We start from the raw sequence: 18,039 nt of genomic DNA on the forward strand, positions 1-18,039 counted from the left end.
CTAATTTTCAAAAGCAGGAATTGTCTATTTAAATAACGGAGATGTTTTGCCAAAGGGGGTTATAGGATGGGCTGTTTAGAGACTTTGTGTCTCTTACTTGATTCTGTCAAACAAATGCTGGCCCGTTTTGTTCTTTCCTTCTTCATCCCGCAGAGCTGCTACAGTTAGGCATGTTCTTGGGCAGGAACAACATTCCAGTCCTTAGGATAGAGGAAACTCCACAGCACCCACCTGCATGCCCAATGGCAGATTCAAAGAAACAGAGGCTGGTTTTCTATCATATGACTGAGATGCTCAGAGTGCAAACAAACAAAGATGTTAAAGAAAGGCACTGGCATGGCTTCCTACCTTACCAATCACAAAATAGAAATGAGACTTTGAAAAGTTACAACCTCCCTCACCCATCAAACATTTTCATGATCTAAAAGAAATATCTGTTGCCAGATCAGAAAAAATAGCTCACTTTCTAATATCTGAGGGATTTTTCAAGGGAAATTCCAAATGATATTTAAATAATAATATAATAATAATAATATTTACATACTACTTATCATTGACAAAGCAAACTGAAAAGGATTTACAAAGATTAAAACCAAAATTAAATGCAGAATCTTCTGTGGCCCTTCTTCGTGTGCCTTCTCCTCGAGAGGTCCAGAGGGTGGCAACATGAGAACGGGCCTTCTCTGCAGTGGCTCCTCATCTGTGGAATGCTCTCCCCCCCAGGAAATTTGCCTGGCACCTTCATTATACACCTTTAGGCGCAAGGCAAAAATGTCCCTTTTTAACCAGGCCTTTGGTTGATCTGATTGACATCCTATGCCCTTTTAAAACGTGGCTTTTTTGGGAAGGGGGTTATTGTGTTGTTGTTTTTATTTTTATTATATATTTTGGTTTTGTTCTGTGAACTGCCCTGAGACCTCTGGGTATAGGGTGGTATAGGGTGGTATATAAGTAGTAGTAGTAGTAGTAGTAGTAGTAGGGAAAGCTTGAGCAAACAGGTGCATTTCCAAGAAAATCTGGAATCACACACAGCTGTTACCTTCCAGATGTCAGGAGGGAGGGCATTCTAGACGTAGGCTTCAGTATGGAGAAGCTTCTCAGGGAGTTATGCCAGACACCCAGCGAATACATGTCACATCCACTGAGAGGGTTTTAAATTTATTTTTACTTTTTGAGCCAGCTTAGTCATTTATTGACCCTTTCTCCTTCTGTGTCTGACCCACATAAAGACACTTAAGTATAAGCAAGCCCATATTTGTGCTACTATTTTCAGAAAAGTAGACAGCTGATATATTGTACAAGCCAAATAACTTTTTAAATGAAAGATAAGCGGCTCTAGCAGAGATATCAATATAACCAAATTTCTCACAAGGGAGGCCTCATCACCTGCAACAAATTAAAATAACACAAGATGAATGAAGAAGAAAACAAAAGCATGAACACTGAGGCTTTGACACTTTACAGATTTACCTGGAAGTAGTCCTCTGCAACTCAATAGAGCTAACTTCTGAGCAGGCAAGCATAGGCTTGCACTGCCAGCTCTATCTTTCCAGCTTGTAAATCATCACTGTGAAGAAAAGGACCCTGCCTGCTTGAGCAGAGAAGGGCTTTAATCTAAAATCTCACATTTCCCTTTCCCCTCAAAATCCCCTGTGCTACTCCAAGATTTAAAACGGTTCGATTTCCAGCCCCCACAGGTCCTCTCCCTTACTCCACAAGATGGCAGCATGAAACATGTCACCAGAGCTTTGTTGGCAAAACAGAACTGCAGCTGTGCAAGAAGTATGGGGAATCCCCTCTAGCAAGCAACCAATATTTCCTATTATGAGCATGTAGGTTCACAACAGTAGAGTTCCATTGCTTTAACGCGAGGGTCACAGCCAGCTTTTTATGCAGAAAATGTAGGAATGTTTAAGTAGAAAAATTGACATGGCATATATTCGCCGCCTCCTTCTACGCTAGGGCAAGCTTCACATTGCTCCGAGTAGCTTCTGACAGAAGTTTACCACAGCGAGGTGCCTCCCCTTCTCTCTACTCCCTTCTCTCCCCTTGTTCACTTTGGATGAAACCCAATCTCTGCTGGCTGCCTTGTGCCACACAAATATCTCCCAGAGTGCAAAATCTTTTATGCATACTGTACTTTCCATTTGAGCACTCCCTAGAGCGTTGGAGTTGAGCCAATTTCTCTCACAGGCTAAAGTTTCCTCTCTGTGTTGAAGGCGCCTGCCGAACTTCTAAGTAGGCTCGACATTTGCTGGGAAGTCAAACTCATGGTGCCAGACGGAAAAATCAGTCAGAACTGGGGACAGCCACACACTAGATAAAGTTTAGGGCTTTTATTTTGGTATAACTTTTTAGTGGGCACAATAGCTTTTTCTCCACTTGCCCCAGTTATTTATATGCACCAGATTTCAACTAAATAATGCTACATACCCAGTTGGAAGAAGACCAGTTTTTTTTACCAACACTCATTTTTCTTTCCTGACTTTGGCTACCATTTTACTTGACTACCGTGAGTACTGAAACACTGGGTATATTAGCAGACCTTTGCGAAATATTGGCAAACTATACAGCTGTGTAGTCAATGTTCTGGGAAAAGGAATTGCACATTTTGACGCTCAGTCTTCCAAATAAAATTATTCCAATGTTTATTTATATTTATAACCCATTCTGTTCCAGAGGCTCAGTGCAGGTATTCTCAGAGGGATTGTTTGTTTGTTTGTTTGTTTCAATTCCATTAATGGATCATTTCCCATGAAATATGCTGAAGCAATTTCACAGTAAACAAAAAACAAGAAACCTATCAACAATAAAAAAACCAAAAACAATTAGTGTGTAAAAATCTTTTTTTTAAAAAAAATCCTTATATTAAAACGAAACACAAAAATTAATATGTAAAAACTATTTCAAATCCAATAAAGATACAGGTGGGAATAAGTATTCAAATTCAATACAGGCTGGGAGAAATACTGCTTGCTTCAGGCTTGACGAAGTCCTGTGGGAACTTCACAAAGTCTCTCAAGACTTGGGCTGGGTGCCAACCATGGAGTATTTGGCTGGGCAGTGACTTCTACTGCCTGTCTCTTCATTGCCACAAGTCCTGGCTAGGTAGTCATTAGACATAGGCTGCATCTAGACACATCAAAGAAGCGTTTCAGTTAAACACGTTTTAAACTTTGTATGACAAATCGCGTCGGCAAAAGCGGAACTCCACACCACTACCTGGTGTCACAGTGTTATAATGCATATACAGTCAAACCTTGGTTGTCAAACGTAATCCATTCCGGAAGCCTGTTCAGCTTCCAAAATGTTCAACAACCGAGGCAAGGCTTCCAATTGGTTGCAGGAGCTTCCTGCACTCAAGCAGAAGCCACATCGGACATTTGGCTTCCGGAAAATGTTCAAAAACCGGAACACTTACTTCTAGGTTTTCAGCATTCAGGAACGGAAATGTTCCAAAAGGGGCACATTTGGGAACTGAGGTTTGACTGTATGACACTTTTTCTTTACAAATCTAGCTGAGTCCTTACCCCCCAACCCCCCCCCCAGTACATTAAAACGGGGGGGGGGGTGTTAATACATACCACCCAGTAAATAGTTAAGAATCAAAGGCCTGGTTAAAAAGGAAGGGTTTTGCCCAGCACCTGAAGATATATAATGATGGCTCCAGGTGCACCTTCGTAGAGAGAGTATTCCAGAATGCACCAGGAAACTGCATCAGAGAATCCAAACACAGTGTTACTCCATTTAGGAATACTGTGTTTCTTTCCCTTTTCTTTCATTCTAAATAAAAAGGATATCTACTGCCATGCAAACAACAATTCCTGCATTGCAGGGGGCTGGACTAGACAACCCCTTGGATCTCTCCCAACTCTACAGAATCTGTGATTCTGATTCAAAGGTCTGGAGTACTCTTAGGATTGCACTGTGAATGGCTGTTCCCATGGGTTGGTTTTTTCTTTTGTTTTTTACCCGCAGCAGAAAATAGGCATTGATACCCTTGCCTAACCCAGTAATCCTCTTTCATTGACAGGCTAAGCAACTGCAAATAGCACATTTCAAAGAAAAGCATCTCTAAAGTACACTTACTCCCACTGCTGCATCAAGGTAGTTGTACTCTCTTGACGGCTGTGTCTTCCCGTATGTAGTTTTGGATACAGAGGAGACTTGACAGAAGTTATTGGGCTCAAGTAATTTTCTTTTATAGTGCAAAGAATTATGACAAGCCTTAACATACTTGAATCAAAATGACAGACCATGAAATAATGTTTTTCACTTTACGCCGCCTGCCCTGTCTGACCCAGCTATCAATTGAGTGGCCTGCCACAATGATTATTTCGTCTGTCACAATGAAAATCTTTATTGCAAACTACAAATGCTCCTTTGCTGAAAAGCCTTCCCTGCCCCAGAGACAACCTCGATTTAACTTTGTGCTCATATGTAGCTCTGAATGGAACACAGCAGCCTATACAGGAGTAAGTTCCAGGTTTTGTTACTTGCATTTCAGTTCCAAATAAATGTGTGTGTTTAATGCCTGGAATTATCAAAAATGTGAGTTGTTTCTTTTGACTCTTTGTTTGGAGGGATGCTTTTCTTTTTTAGCATTTTGAGTTATAGCCAATGGACTCAAGTTAGTCCTGTCCATTAATTGTAGGGAGCCTACTTGGAGTATGACTAACATTTAATTCAATCCTACTATCTTAAGTCTTTTTTCCTAATATTAATGGGGGGGGGGGGGAGAAGTTGTGTTGCAGATGGACAATGGCTACCATTTAAATTTTCTTCTAAAATAGCCTCCCCGCCCCACAATGTTGTGATAGAAATGTTTTTAGAATTAGATCTGCTGTGGGAGTGAATTGCCATTTGATCTGAACTGAAAAGTGTAGCTACCTTTCTTCACACACCCCTCCACTATAAAGCAGGTGTGTGTACCAAGTCAAAACAAATCAATAAATTCAATCAATTAAGTTTATTGTTCTGCTACAGTGAATCAATATATATCAACTATTCAGTCAACTGGCCAATCGTTTTGGTTACACAAACTTTGACATTTGATTTAAGCTGCTAATTACTGAAAAGAAAACCCGATCATCTAATGCTCAGTTGCAGAAGAAAAAGGGGGAAATCAATAATACATTCATACACAGCAAAATTCTCTCTAAAAAATGAGAAGGAGGCCTAGGCCAATAAATGTTACAAAAAGCAACATCAACTTTGAGGTTAACAAATAGGAAAACCTCCCTCTTCAACCTCTAGATCCTTTGAGCCAAAGGGCAACTGTCTTATGTTGCCCTTTGACACTCAGCTCTGGTGCTTGTTTCCAGCTAACTAGTTAGGAGTGGCCCCAGGTGGGCAGTGCCACAGCAATAACAGTCCTATTTGCCACTGCTAGTGCATTTCAGAGACCAGGGGATCAGGAAGCCAGCGGTGCCCTAGCAGCTAAGCAAACAGTTAATTGGTTCAGGCTACAAGTTGTAAAAGCAACTGCAAAACCATGAAAATATATTTAAGTGTTGCCATCAAATTTTAGGAATTACAGATCTAAACAAAAAAAATTACAAATCTATACACACTGAATCGCTATCAGTGACAGTATAAAAAGGTTCTCTGAAACAAACATTTGCACCAGCCATCTAAACAACAAAAGGGTGTGAGTCTGGCAAGTTTTTGTCAAAAGAGAGTAGGCAGGTAGCACCAACAAAAGGCTTACGGGATTTTCATGTTCTAAAAATATGCCAAATGCCACTTTCATGACATTTCCTGATCCCAGTTCAGTCAGGGTTCTAAAGCTAAGAATGACTGTCTTGAATTCTGTCTGGAAACTAACTGGCAACTAGTGCTGTTCTTTTAGTGCTGGTTGAATTTGAGTTTTGCAGTAGGTCTCAGAAAATATCTTGGCTGACACATTTTGAACTAGGGTTGCCCGGTCAGGAGCACCCCAGGTCCAAGTGATACAGGAGACATTTTGACACCTGTGCGTATGAATGTAAACACATATGAAACCGATGGCAGTGCTATTTTGTAGCTATTAGGCTATTTTTGCTTTCCGTTTCCCAAGTGAGGGACGCTGTGGCAGTAGGACAGCACCTTCTCATTTCGCCTCAGGAGGCAAAACGGGGTGTGCTGCCTTTGCAAGTACCCAATCTGCCCCCAATTCCCAGGGCTAAATAATTTCCTCTAGTTATTTCAGAATAAATCTACTATTGTTGGGAGTTTTCACTGTGCAGTGGGATGTGATTTTCATATGGATCCATTATAAATATCATAAGCAATTTATTCATATTTCTGTTATATAAACATGCCTGTGCATATGGGTTCTTTTGTACATCGCTTTTCAGCTATGATTTTAATTAAAAAATAATTAAGCAGGGCCATTGAATTTCATGTGTACCTGCTTCTTCAGATGCTCTGTTTAATTATATACAGCAGTGGTAATTTGTAGGGTCAGGTCCTAACCATACAAAGGGACATACAAAACACAGGCCCATTCAATCAAAGCCCCTGTGCTGTATGCAGAGACAAGACTGACCCTTTCCCCTTCTCTTCTTTTTAGGGTCTGAGTACACCGATGCTTCGCTGCCCTTCACAACGGCTGCTGGACCGAATAGTGCGGCGATACGCTGAAGTGGCAGATGCTGGTAGTGTCTACATGGACCATTTCACCGACCGGGATAAATTGCGCCTCCTCTACACACTCTCAGTTAATGCACATCCCATCATGTTACAGGTACAACTCCATCTGTCTTCCTGTGGGGTAAATTACCACCCCATGACCCAAGTTCAAGTCATTTTGACCAGCTGGAGCTACAGTCAACTTGGTTCGAAAATAGGGATCAGTAGGTTTCATAGCCACTCTGCTGCACAGAGAACAGCAGGAGCCTAAATTTACAAGCCAAGTGGACTGGACACTTGCCTTGATAGAGATCAAGAACCACCTCGTAAAATTGGAATCAATGCACACTATACTGTGACTCCCTCTCTGAGAAGCTGCGCTCAAATGAAAAATGGCATTGGATGGGAGTATTATTTTGTTTAGCAAAATTGTGTGGTACTTAACCACACAGGTTCTGGTGAACTGAACAGCCGTGCAGTGAACAACAGCCATACAGACCCACACCCTCTCAGTGCATACGCACAACATATTGAATATAGGCACAGCAAGCCAGACCCTTTGAATTAACCATTATTAAACTCCCTGAAGTATGCAACATGAACCGAGTGACAAAAATGCACACTAGCCAATTCACAGGCCAATTCACACAGCTGGTTTCCAACGTGCACACTCTAGCCATTCAGAAAGAGAAATTAAAAAGTCAGTACAGACTAAAAAAAGAAGTCCCCAAGTGGTGTTGTCCATCAAACTTGAGCCTACATCTTACAAAACCAGAGGGCTGTATTTTAAGCTGAGAGGGTGTTTTTTGAGCAATCAGAAATCCTGCTAAGACGCTGAATGAGGCCTTAGTGATGTATTACATGCAACATCTTGATAGTCAACATTAGGTGCATAACTTGACAATTTTATATTTGGAAGAATCTAAGAGGGCAACATGTTCCATTTTATTAAGTCTTTGCTTTTGGAAATCATGGGCATATTTGACCAACTTCTAGTGAACGAAACCAATGGTTCATATCCCACAAAACTATGGACCCCAGACTGATATGATATGAAGGTCTTTGGGATGCCAAGTGGAAGAATTTTGCAGATATGAGTCTCCTTGTGTAGGGGTGTCATGTCAAGGACTGAACCTGGGGGCCTTGCACATGCAAAAGATGGACACTACTGCCAAGCTAAAGCACATAGCCGCAACAACTCTAGAGGTGGTGGTTCTTTTCCACCTATATGTGTATCTCTGTTGTTTTCACAAAAGAAGCACATCATGATTATTCACATTTTTCTTCCTTAATGTCTACAAATGTAGAAACAAGCATTTACCTATAATAGAACTCCATTAAATACAATGGGGCATATTACTGACTCATATGATTCCTTAGGGTGTATATCTAAAGCCTTGGAGTAGCTGTTAAACAGTTTAAAGCTGACCCTTGCATTAACTTCAGCTCAGATTGTTGAAGGTGTGCTTAAATTGGTCTTAACTTTTTATTTCAGCGGGTCGGCAAGTTCATATGGGAGAAGAAAGTCCTGTTAGCATAATTCCTTCTTCTTTTCTCCTTTATGATTATTGAAAACTTAACAATACATGTTTTATCTTTATGTTTTACTTTGCATTGTTACCTTCACTAAGTTGGCGTCTGAGAATACCTTTGTCAACGCATAACCATGTTATCAGAAGGGACAACCCTGTTGCACAGTCTTTGGTGGGTAGTGGCTGCCCATCAAAAAGGCCGAGGTGATCAATCAGCATTCATTGTTACTTAACAGGGTAATTGGAACAACTATTTATTTCTTATAAAATCTTCCTTTTACTGGCCACTACCAGTAAACACTGATTTATGGCTGATAACCTCAGCCATTTTGATATCTGGGAGGAGACTGTGACATTGGTTTGCCTGTTCTGAGTAAGGAGAGGAGACCTAGAAAGGGGAGGTTTTTATTCTGGCTAGCTCAAGAGAAGAAATTTTACCATTTTGGAAGTGGCTGGCAGAGTTTGCATGAATGCTGCTGTTGCAGTGGGACGGATACTGCTATTGAAGCTGTGCACTAGGTTGGCTGAGGGCCCAGCCAAATCAGGCATATATGGAGGGTCTCAGATGAGTTGGGCACACATAGCCATTGGTCAGGTTGGATTGGTCCAGAGTGACTGGTGGCTGTAAGGAGGGAGGGCATAAGGCAGAAAGGAGAGCTGGGCAGCACGTGAAATAGGCCAGTGGATGCACCTTCCCAAAAGAAAGTAGGCCCAAGCAGTGGCTCTCCCTCCTTCTTGATGACTTACAGGATCAACAGCTATAGAGCTGAGGCATAGATCCTGCATAGGACTGGATCCTCCTCCTTAACAGCTGTTAAACTGTACTATCCAATCCAGGCATAGGCACACTCGGCCTTCCATATGTTTTGGGACTACAGCTCCCATCATCCCTAGCTAACAAGACCGGGGTGATGGGAGTTGTAGTCCCAAAACATCTGGAAGGCCGAGTTTGCCTATGCCTGATCCAATCTTATGCTGTGCTGGGGCCCTAACAGTTTAAAAGGGACTTAAGGGTTAAACAAAATGGTGATGGGGAGACTTAGTTTCGGGGACAAATCAGGGATGGGTGGCCCCCAGGATAGCATATGGCCCTGATATGGGCGCCTCGGAGCAGGGACACAGGGTGGACTGTTTATGGACAGCCCTAATTGCTGTGAATGCTCTTGCAGTATGTTTGCTTTGACACTTCATAAAATACCTGCTCAGAAGTTATGAATTCGAGTAAACGAAGTATGACAAAACATTGCAATCCTTCAGTGCGCACTTCTTCAAAAGGTGTGGTGGAACTTCTGGTGAGGAGGGCAAAACAATGCACAAGTTAAGCCAAGATTGAAGGGGCTTTTTAAAAGGTGGGGTGTATTCTTACCTTCACATCATCGCATAAATAGTCCCACATTTGCACTAACACATTTTGTGTCCCCTCTGTTGGACAGATTTTCCCCGGAGCAGAAGGGTGGCCATTTCCAAAATACTTGGGGTCCTGCGGCCGGTTGATAGTCACTACCAGCACCAGACCTTTGAAGGAATTCTATGGCTCGTCTTCTGATGTGGCAGCAGACCTCGCTCTTCAGCTCCTTACTATCATCAATTCCATAAGGAACAATGACCTGAACTATTTATTCTACTTTACCCATGTCGATGCTGGCACATTTGGCGTTTTCAACAATGGACATCTGTTTATCCGGGATGCCAGCACACTGGGAGTCATTGACAAGCAGGAAGGTACTCAGCTTCATCTTTGAATAAGCATCTGTCACAAGAGGATATGATGAGGCAGGAGCAGGGGGGGAATAGATCTTTAGCTTCAAGCTTTTTGATGGTAGATCAGTTAATTAAAAGGAACAAAAGGTGACAATCTGTATACCAATAAGATTCTGTGCAACTGGAAATTAGCACATTCAGCATAACTCAAACACACACACACGAACATTCATATTATAGCAGAAAATTGTCAGATTACCAAAATGCACACTCTAAATGTACCCACCTGAAGCAAAGCCAGAGAGCTCCAAAGCAAAGCAAGACAACTAGATGTATAAGTTTGGAAAAAAAGGAAGAGAAATGGCTAGCTTTCAGCTAGAAAAAGAAACCTGAGGAAAGTGCCAAGATGGATGGTAAAACAAAAAAACTATAGTCAAAGCAACTGGGGAAAACATTCTACAGGTAGTCAGAGAGAACAAGCAGCTTAAATATGGGCAGTAAGCAATCAAAGCACATGAGTTTACCAAGAGTAATATGGAGAGATACTCCAGGTTCCAGCATTTTAAAAATGGGCAACCTGCCCTGTCCATCAAGTGATCCTGGGACCAGCTATTCACTTTAATCTATTAAAAGTATGCCCAACTTCTCTGGAGAAATATGGAGAGAAAAAGAGGTTTGTGATTAATACCTGCTCTGTTGTTTGCCGGGCAGCTTGATGGTTTCCCTAAGGACAGATCTCCTGTCCACAAGTTCTTAGAAACAGCTGAGGCAGCCTGAAGCAGTTTTCACAAAAGGTAGACCATTTGACTGATGATGCTTGCATTTGCTGTACATTTTATAACTTTTACCTGAAACCCAGTCCTACGAAGTTTAGATCTAATTTCAAAATGTAAGATCAAAGCCCAAGTTGAGAAACGTTATGTACAGTACAGTCCTTCAGAGGACAGTCTCATTTCAGAGTTCAAGGAGAGTCACATGACTGAATGCTCAATATGTCCCTGTACATGGAAAGATAGCATGTTAGGGAGAGGGCTGGGACACAACTATTCTCTCAGACATAATATGTAATATGGGCAGGGTAAATAATTAATTATTCATCATCATTATCATCATGGAAGATCCTTGTTCTTAGACAGGCATAGGCAAACTCAGCCCTCCAGCTGTTTTGGGACTACAACTCCCATCATCCCTGACCACTGGTCCTGTTAGCTAAGGATGAAGGGAGTTGTAGTCCCAAAACGTCTGGAGGGCCAAGTTTGCCTATGCCTGTTCTTAGAAGATGGGAAGAGATGGAGGTCTCACACCTTGCCAAGGACCTGGCAGGAGAAAACTTCTGTTCTTCTACTAGCTCATACATTTTCCCTGGAGAAAAGTCAAAAGACAAGTTGATCTATTTGTAATGCCATTGACCATCTAATCTAAACACTGCTGAGGTGTATAGAGATAATATTTGCTCACATAAAATTGTGGCACCTGAAAGATTAACAAATTATTACTGCATAAACCTTCATGAAGTACAGCCCACTTCATCAGAGGCTTATGCCATAATAAATGTTAGTCTTTAAGATGCCCTGACATTCTTTTGTTGTTTTTGCTGCAATGCAGACTAACATGGTCCTCTTTCTGGAATTTGTTAATATATGTTTATAATCAAAGCTTCTCATTACTTTCTGTTAGGCAAGCAGTTGATGGACAGACAAGAGGAACATAAGGACATATTCAGCTGCCTGGTTACAGACTGCCAGTCTGAGCTTCCCTCCTGCAATTCCATCAAGGATACACGAAGCCTCATCATGGTTTGTGAGGAACTTTTGCCTAAACTCTTAAAGGAAAAGTTTCTGCCTCCTGTCCAGGAGAAGATTGACAGAGCTCTGAGCAGGTGTGCAGACAGCTTTCTAACTGACCAAGAAGTCATCAGGGCAGCTCAAGTGCTGGAAGAGATTTTGAAACCTCTGCAGACTTGTGATCCTCGTTTTGCTTACCGCTATCCTGATTGCAAATACAGAGATAAACCCTAAAAGGAAAGCTTGCTGCCATCCACCTACTACTACTACCTTTGAAATCAAAAGAATAGAATCACCCAGGAAATCCCTCAGTGGGAGGCAAACACTGATTTTGCCACCATTAGACATTCACTTTGCAAGCATTCCACGATGAAACTCTGTGGTCCTGTTGGGGTTGCTCTTCAAAGGTTCACAGCACCTCTAGGAGCTCCTTGTTCCTGGCCACCACATTTGAACTTCTCACATTTTCCTTGCTTTTACAAATGCCTTCAGCAAGATCAATGCAAATCACACAAGCTTGTTGTTTAAGAGGATGCTAAAGATGAACCGAGCGATTGTTACAATGGTGACTACTTTCTTTCTAGGAAACTGCTCTCTGTGGCTTTGCTGACTACTTGTAGGTTATGGAATCAATTGTCCCTTTCAGGACAACATAGACATGCCTGCCCTGTTGCAGATCACTCTTCCCTCTCCTCCACTTCTGTTGGAAACGCGAAACACACATGGGTAGCTCCATCTTTTCAACTGCAAGCTTTCTGCTCCTCGTTCCTTTTCCTTCTGGGCTGAATCAGGGAAGGCAGGGAGAGTATAAATTGCCAGGGGCACACATGGCCCCACTAGCAAACTGCCTGTGTTTTACCTTCTTCCATCATATGTGCTTGAAATCTTGCCTTTCTTTATTCTATCTTCATACCCAGAGCCATTTTTTATTTATTTTTTGTTCCTATGACAAATGAGCCAGGATTCTGTGGAGAGATACAGAACATTAACTGAAGGGGTTGCCCACTCACAGCAGGAGTGGGAAGGAACTTTTGCTGACACCCCAGCTCTTCTAGATAGAATGATGAAGATCACAACCACTGTAATGGATTACTATTGATTTAATGTGAGATGGGATCATAACAAGAGGTACTTGCCCAGATGGAGAAGATGGAGATAGGGTGAAGGGCTTGAAAAATGAGAGTCACTTGGCAATGGAAGATGGTGAATGCATAAAGAAAGGCGTTATTCAAGATGATGGTTTGATGTGTGAAGGAGTGGTCCAAGTATATGGAGCAGTGCAGAAGAAGTTATAGGGTATGAGGCAGAAATAAAGGGAGTTGGAAAACAAATGCATTATCTGTCCTTTTATAATATGGTCTGGGAGCTGCGCTCGGTACCCCCGTTTAAAAGGGTCATCACTGTCTAATGCTGAAAAGCATCTGGCGGGAAGGGGTGGACTGTGGCATGGTGAGGACAGGCCACTGAGGGCCCTTTCCAAGCCCCTGGGGCCCTCAGCCAGCACCTGATCTGGCCAACTGCTGAAAGCAAGTCTGACATCAGGGATGGGGAACCTGTGATCCTCTGGAAATTGTTGGAGTTTGCCTTGAAAGATATTTTGAAAAGTCAACTAGTGCAGAATATTGTAGTCAGAATGCTGAGGGGTGCCAGTAAATTTGGTTCCATTACAACCAGCTTTATGCAAACTGCACTGGTTGCCAAATCAGTTTAAGGAACCTGGGTACCTTAAGGACTGCCTTCTTTCATGTTTTTCCCCACCTGAGCCAATCATCATCCAAATTTCTGTTCCAGTTCCCTTGACCCTATGAGGTGACACTAGTATGTAACAAAGTTAGGATTTTCTGTGTTGTAGCACCCACCTTATAGAATGCCTTGTCAAGCAAGGTGCATTGGACATTACCATTATGTTGCTTTAGACCAGGCATGGCCCAACTTGGCCCTCCAGCTGTTTTGGGACTACAATTCCCATCACCCCTAACCACTGGTCCTGTTAGCTAGGGATGATGGGAGTTGTAGTCCCAAAACAGTTGGCAGTCTAAAACCTGCTTTAGACTGTTAGTGAAGATGTGGCTCTTTTAAAGGTCTTCAGCTGGCTCATTAATTTATTTGCTGGGGCAGTTTTGTACCATTTGCTGGTTCCTTTAGAATTGTTGTTTGTTTTTAATGTTAATATTTTGATTATAGAATTAAGCTTAATTTGGGGTTTGCTGCCTGTTTTATAGCATTCGTTATTGATTTGATAGCCTGACTTGTATGTTCTTGGAAAATTATGTTAAAAATAAACAAATCAGCCCTAGTGAGCATGGCCAATAGTTAGGGAAATGGAAGTCATAGTCCAACAACATCTGGAAGATCAGATTCCCCGTCCTTGGAATAAAGCACAGCAAAATCACAAGCAGGTTCCTTTGGCTTGAGAAAACTGAATGCCTGTAATTCCTTCATCAACCAATGAATGGGTTTATGACTTTTGAGAATAATCATAGTCTTAAACTCAATTTTGGCTCTAAAAGTAGCATGCATGTTTACTCCTGCTGTTTTTGCTCTGAACAAAAAACCCAACCAGCAACATCAGACAATGAAACCTTTGCCACTACTGAATTTTTTTAAAAACAACAACAACACGTTTTAAAAAATCATCTCCCAAGCCACTGGAAAGTTCATTTATGAATTGCAATTATCTTAAGCCTTTCAAAGGATTCTGTCTTGAGATAGAATTATTACTAACCACAGATTTGTGCTTTTAAATATTTACTGAGTTTGCTTCCACCTTATTCTGCAGGAAAACTAAACTGGGGTGGTGCAAAGAATAAAGTTTATGAGGGCTGGGGTTAAAAATCCAATCTAGCCTGCAGCTGTACAGTCATGCCTCATGTTACGGACGCTTCAGGTTATGTGTTTTCGAGGTGCAGACCGCGGGAAACCTGGAAGTACCAGAACAGGTTACTTCCGGGTTTCGCCGCTCATGCATGCGCAGAAGCACTAAATCGCGCTTTGCGCCTGCGCAGACACAGCGCTTCAGGATGCGAACGCTGCAGGTTGCGGATGCGCCTCTGTCACGGATTACGTCCGCAACCCGAGGTTCCACTGTAGTGAGTTTACCACAAGCTGCCATTTTGAGTTTATCACAAGCAAATATAAGAACTCTGTGTCTATCAAAGAGAGATACCTAGGGTGCCATAGGATAAGGCACTGAAATAACTATTCCTATTTTTGAGCCTTTGCTTCTAAGAGTCAACCAACCAACCAACAACTTCTCTTGCATTTGAAAAGTTATGGCTGAACCCATTAATCCAACTTGATGTGCAAATGTTCCTTACTGTAAGTAACCATACCGTGTGCCTAGAGGCCAGTCTCTATCCTGGTACCTACGGGACCGCCTCTCCTGGTATGCCCCATGGAGAGCCTCAAGGTCCAAAAATAACAACACCCTAGTGGTCCCAGGCCCTAAGGAAGTTATCGATTGGCTTCAACCAGAGCCAGGGCCTTTTCAACTCTGGCTCCGGCCTGCTGGAACGCTCTGCCTCATGAGACCAGGGCCCTGCAGGATCTGATTTCTTTCCGCAGGGCCTGTAAGACAGAGTTGTTCCGCCTGGCCTTTGGCTTGGAGCCAATTTGATTCCCTCCCTCCCTCTCTTTCTTTTTTCTTTTCCTTCTCCTCCTGCGATGAGGCTACATTTTAATATTTTAATGTTCCAATATTTTAATGTTGTATTTTATTTTTGTTTTTAAGTTGTAATCATTCATCTTGTTTTTATTATTGCTTGTAAGCCGCTCTGAGCCCGGCCTTGGCTGGGGAGGGCGGGGTATAAATAAAAAAATATTATTATAATTTGGGAATAGCTCCTCCTCCTGTTCAGAAGATAGGATGAAATTCTTGGCATCTCCTGCATGAAGTACTGAGTCTGTGAGCTAAATTCTAGACCAGAGCTGCAATGATATTGACTTTTATGTAACTTCCAGATCATAGCTACATGACACTGAAACTTTCAGGCATGAACAATGGCTCTCAAAGCTCTACCTCACATAAGGTGATGTTTAAGAGCTATAGATAACATATGAGTGAAAATACCAACCTACTAGAATGAAGAAACTCCATGAAGGCAAAACCAAGAAACAGACGGGCTGATCCAATGCTTTGTGGAACTATCCTGGTGGAAAATGAAGTGGGCCCCTGAACAAAGGATCTTCCCTGTGTTGTCAAGCAATGCTCAACCAGTTTGTGTCCAAAGCAAACAGAGTGAGTGCCAGGTTCTTTTCCAGGCTTTTACAATTTGGGCATTGCTCAACAAAATTTGGTCCTTGTCTTTATGTAAGCTAGTCTAACTCTCTCCAATGAAAGCATCCATGGCAGATGGCCATCCAATCTCTGCTTAAAAACCTTCAAGGAAGGAGAGTCCATAACCTCCCTGAGGGAGTCTGTTCATCTGTCAAACAGCTCTTACCGTCAGAAAGATCTTCCTGAGGTTGTGTCAGAATCTCATTTCTTGTAACTTGAATCCATTGGTTCGGATCCTTCCCTCCAGAGCAGGAAAAAACAAGCTTGCTCCGTCTTCCATGCAACAGCCCTTGAGATATTTGAAGATGACTATCATATCCCCTCTCAGTCTCCTCTTCTCCAGGACAAACATTCCCAACTCCCTCAACTGCTCCTCATAAGGCTCTCCTTCACACACATTCCAGCTTGTCAATAGCCTTCTTAAATTCTGGTGCCTAGAACTGGACACCATATTCAAGGTGTGGTCTGTTCATAGTGGTACTATGACTTCTGTTGATGCAGATTAGAATAGCATTAGCGTTTTTTGGTGCTGCATTTCCCTGTTGACGCACCTTAAGCTTGTGGTTTACTAAGACCCCTAAATCCTTTCTTGTGTACTACAGGCAAATCAGGCATCTCCCATCTTATATTTGTGCAGCTGGTTCTTCCTGCCCAAGTGTAGAACCAGACATTTGTCCCTATTTAAATTTATTTTGTTAGTTTGGGTCAAATGGCAAGAAGACTGAATCATTTGGCACTATACGGCCAAAGGGTTTTTTTCACTCTGAAGGGTACCTCACCTGTGGGGGCTACAATACGGAGGTACACTATCCTGAGAGTTGTGATAAGCAGATAAACTACTGGGGGGCTTTAGTTCATTTCTTCATGGGCTATAAAACAAGGATTCCATCATCTCATCAAATGCAACCTATAGAAAGTACTAGAGTAGGTACAGGTAAAGCAGCCTTATTGGAGTAAGTTGCTCTGCTTCCTCCAGCACAAAGTAAAATTAGACTTTCTGTGAACAATCAGTCTGGTCAGTGAATAGAGCCAACCTACATTCTAATACTTGAGAGGAGATTGGATTGGATTAGCTAGGCTGGTATCCATTTACTTCTGTTCTATTCCCCGAAATGTTCCAAGCTGGTGTTCATATTAAAGTAATTGTATCTGATACATCAACGTATGTAAACTCTGGCTTTCAACAAAATTCTGGTTTGGGAAAATGCTGCTCATCCTTTTAACTAAAGAGAAGCATTTAAAAACTGTTAATGTAAAAAGGAGGGGGTGCTTTGTTTCAGCAACATCAAATACCACAGTTAGGAAGCTGCAATTATCAGTGCACTTGATGCAGAACTTTATGAATCAGTAAACTAATCCACTGGGATGAATAAAGATCTTGGATTTAGATTTAATGTGTTTCCATGTAACAGTTAAGAAAGTATGGAAGCAAATTAATAAAATAAAATGCTATTATTAACTTTAAACTGTAAACAGATAAGATGCCCTAAAGGATTATAATGTCTTTAAAATTTACAATTGAATTTGAATTACAAAATAAGCAGTAATAGAACATGATTTGTACTTAAGACAATATAGCCTTACACTTGCTCAAAAAAGCAACTGGAATGTACAAATCTTTTTTTGGTCATCTTCTCAGATATCAGTCTCATCAAAATTCTATTTTACTTGATCATACCTTGCTAAATTTCAAGGTGTCTAGAGTTAATCTTCAAAATGCTACTATTTTTGAGCTGTTAGCTAGGTAGGCTATTTCTCATTTCTTACTACTACGATTTGGCATCAGCTATATTTGTCTGTAATTGCAAGAAGTGCAATTTAACAATAAACCAGTCTGAAGGACATATCATATCTTGAGGATACATACCATATATATTTTTTAAAAATATTCATACTTTTGTAAGCAATACTTTACAGTAGACACCTCAAATCTACCATAGATGTAAAACTTAAAACGAGAAAAATTTAGGCTCTAATTTTTATACATATATTTATATTCAGTTTTCTATATATATTATATATATACACACACGCACAAGAGTATATATAAAATATATATAACCAGATTCAAAAAAATTAACAAAAACGGGGCAATGTACATAAATTCTTTTTAAAACTCAAACAATACAAAAAC

General features: G+C 41.4%; 1 protein-coding gene across 2 annotated transcripts in view; it reads left to right on the plus strand.

Annotated features, from left to right (window-relative positions):
* Positions 1-12,960, plus strand: part of DIPK2B (divergent protein kinase domain 2B) — a 48,083-nt gene extending 35,123 nt beyond the window's left edge. For both annotated transcript variants that reach the window (XM_083437375.1, XM_083437374.1), the window contains 3 exons: positions 6,554-6,727; positions 9,578-9,866; positions 11,523-12,960. In XM_083437375.1, coding sequence (XP_083293501.1) covers positions 6,554-6,727; positions 9,578-9,866; positions 11,523-11,863 — 804 coding nt within the window. In that variant the 3' untranslated portion in view covers positions 11,864-12,960. The remainder of the gene's footprint in view (positions 1-6,553; positions 6,728-9,577; positions 9,867-11,522) is intronic.
* Positions 12,961-18,039: the final 5,079 nt, after the last annotated feature.

This window comes from Podarcis tiliguerta (genome assembly GCF_965153285.1).
Source record: "Podarcis tiliguerta genome assembly, chromosome: 4".
Lineage (NCBI taxonomy): Eukaryota > Metazoa > Chordata > Lepidosauria > Squamata > Lacertidae > Podarcis > Podarcis tiliguerta.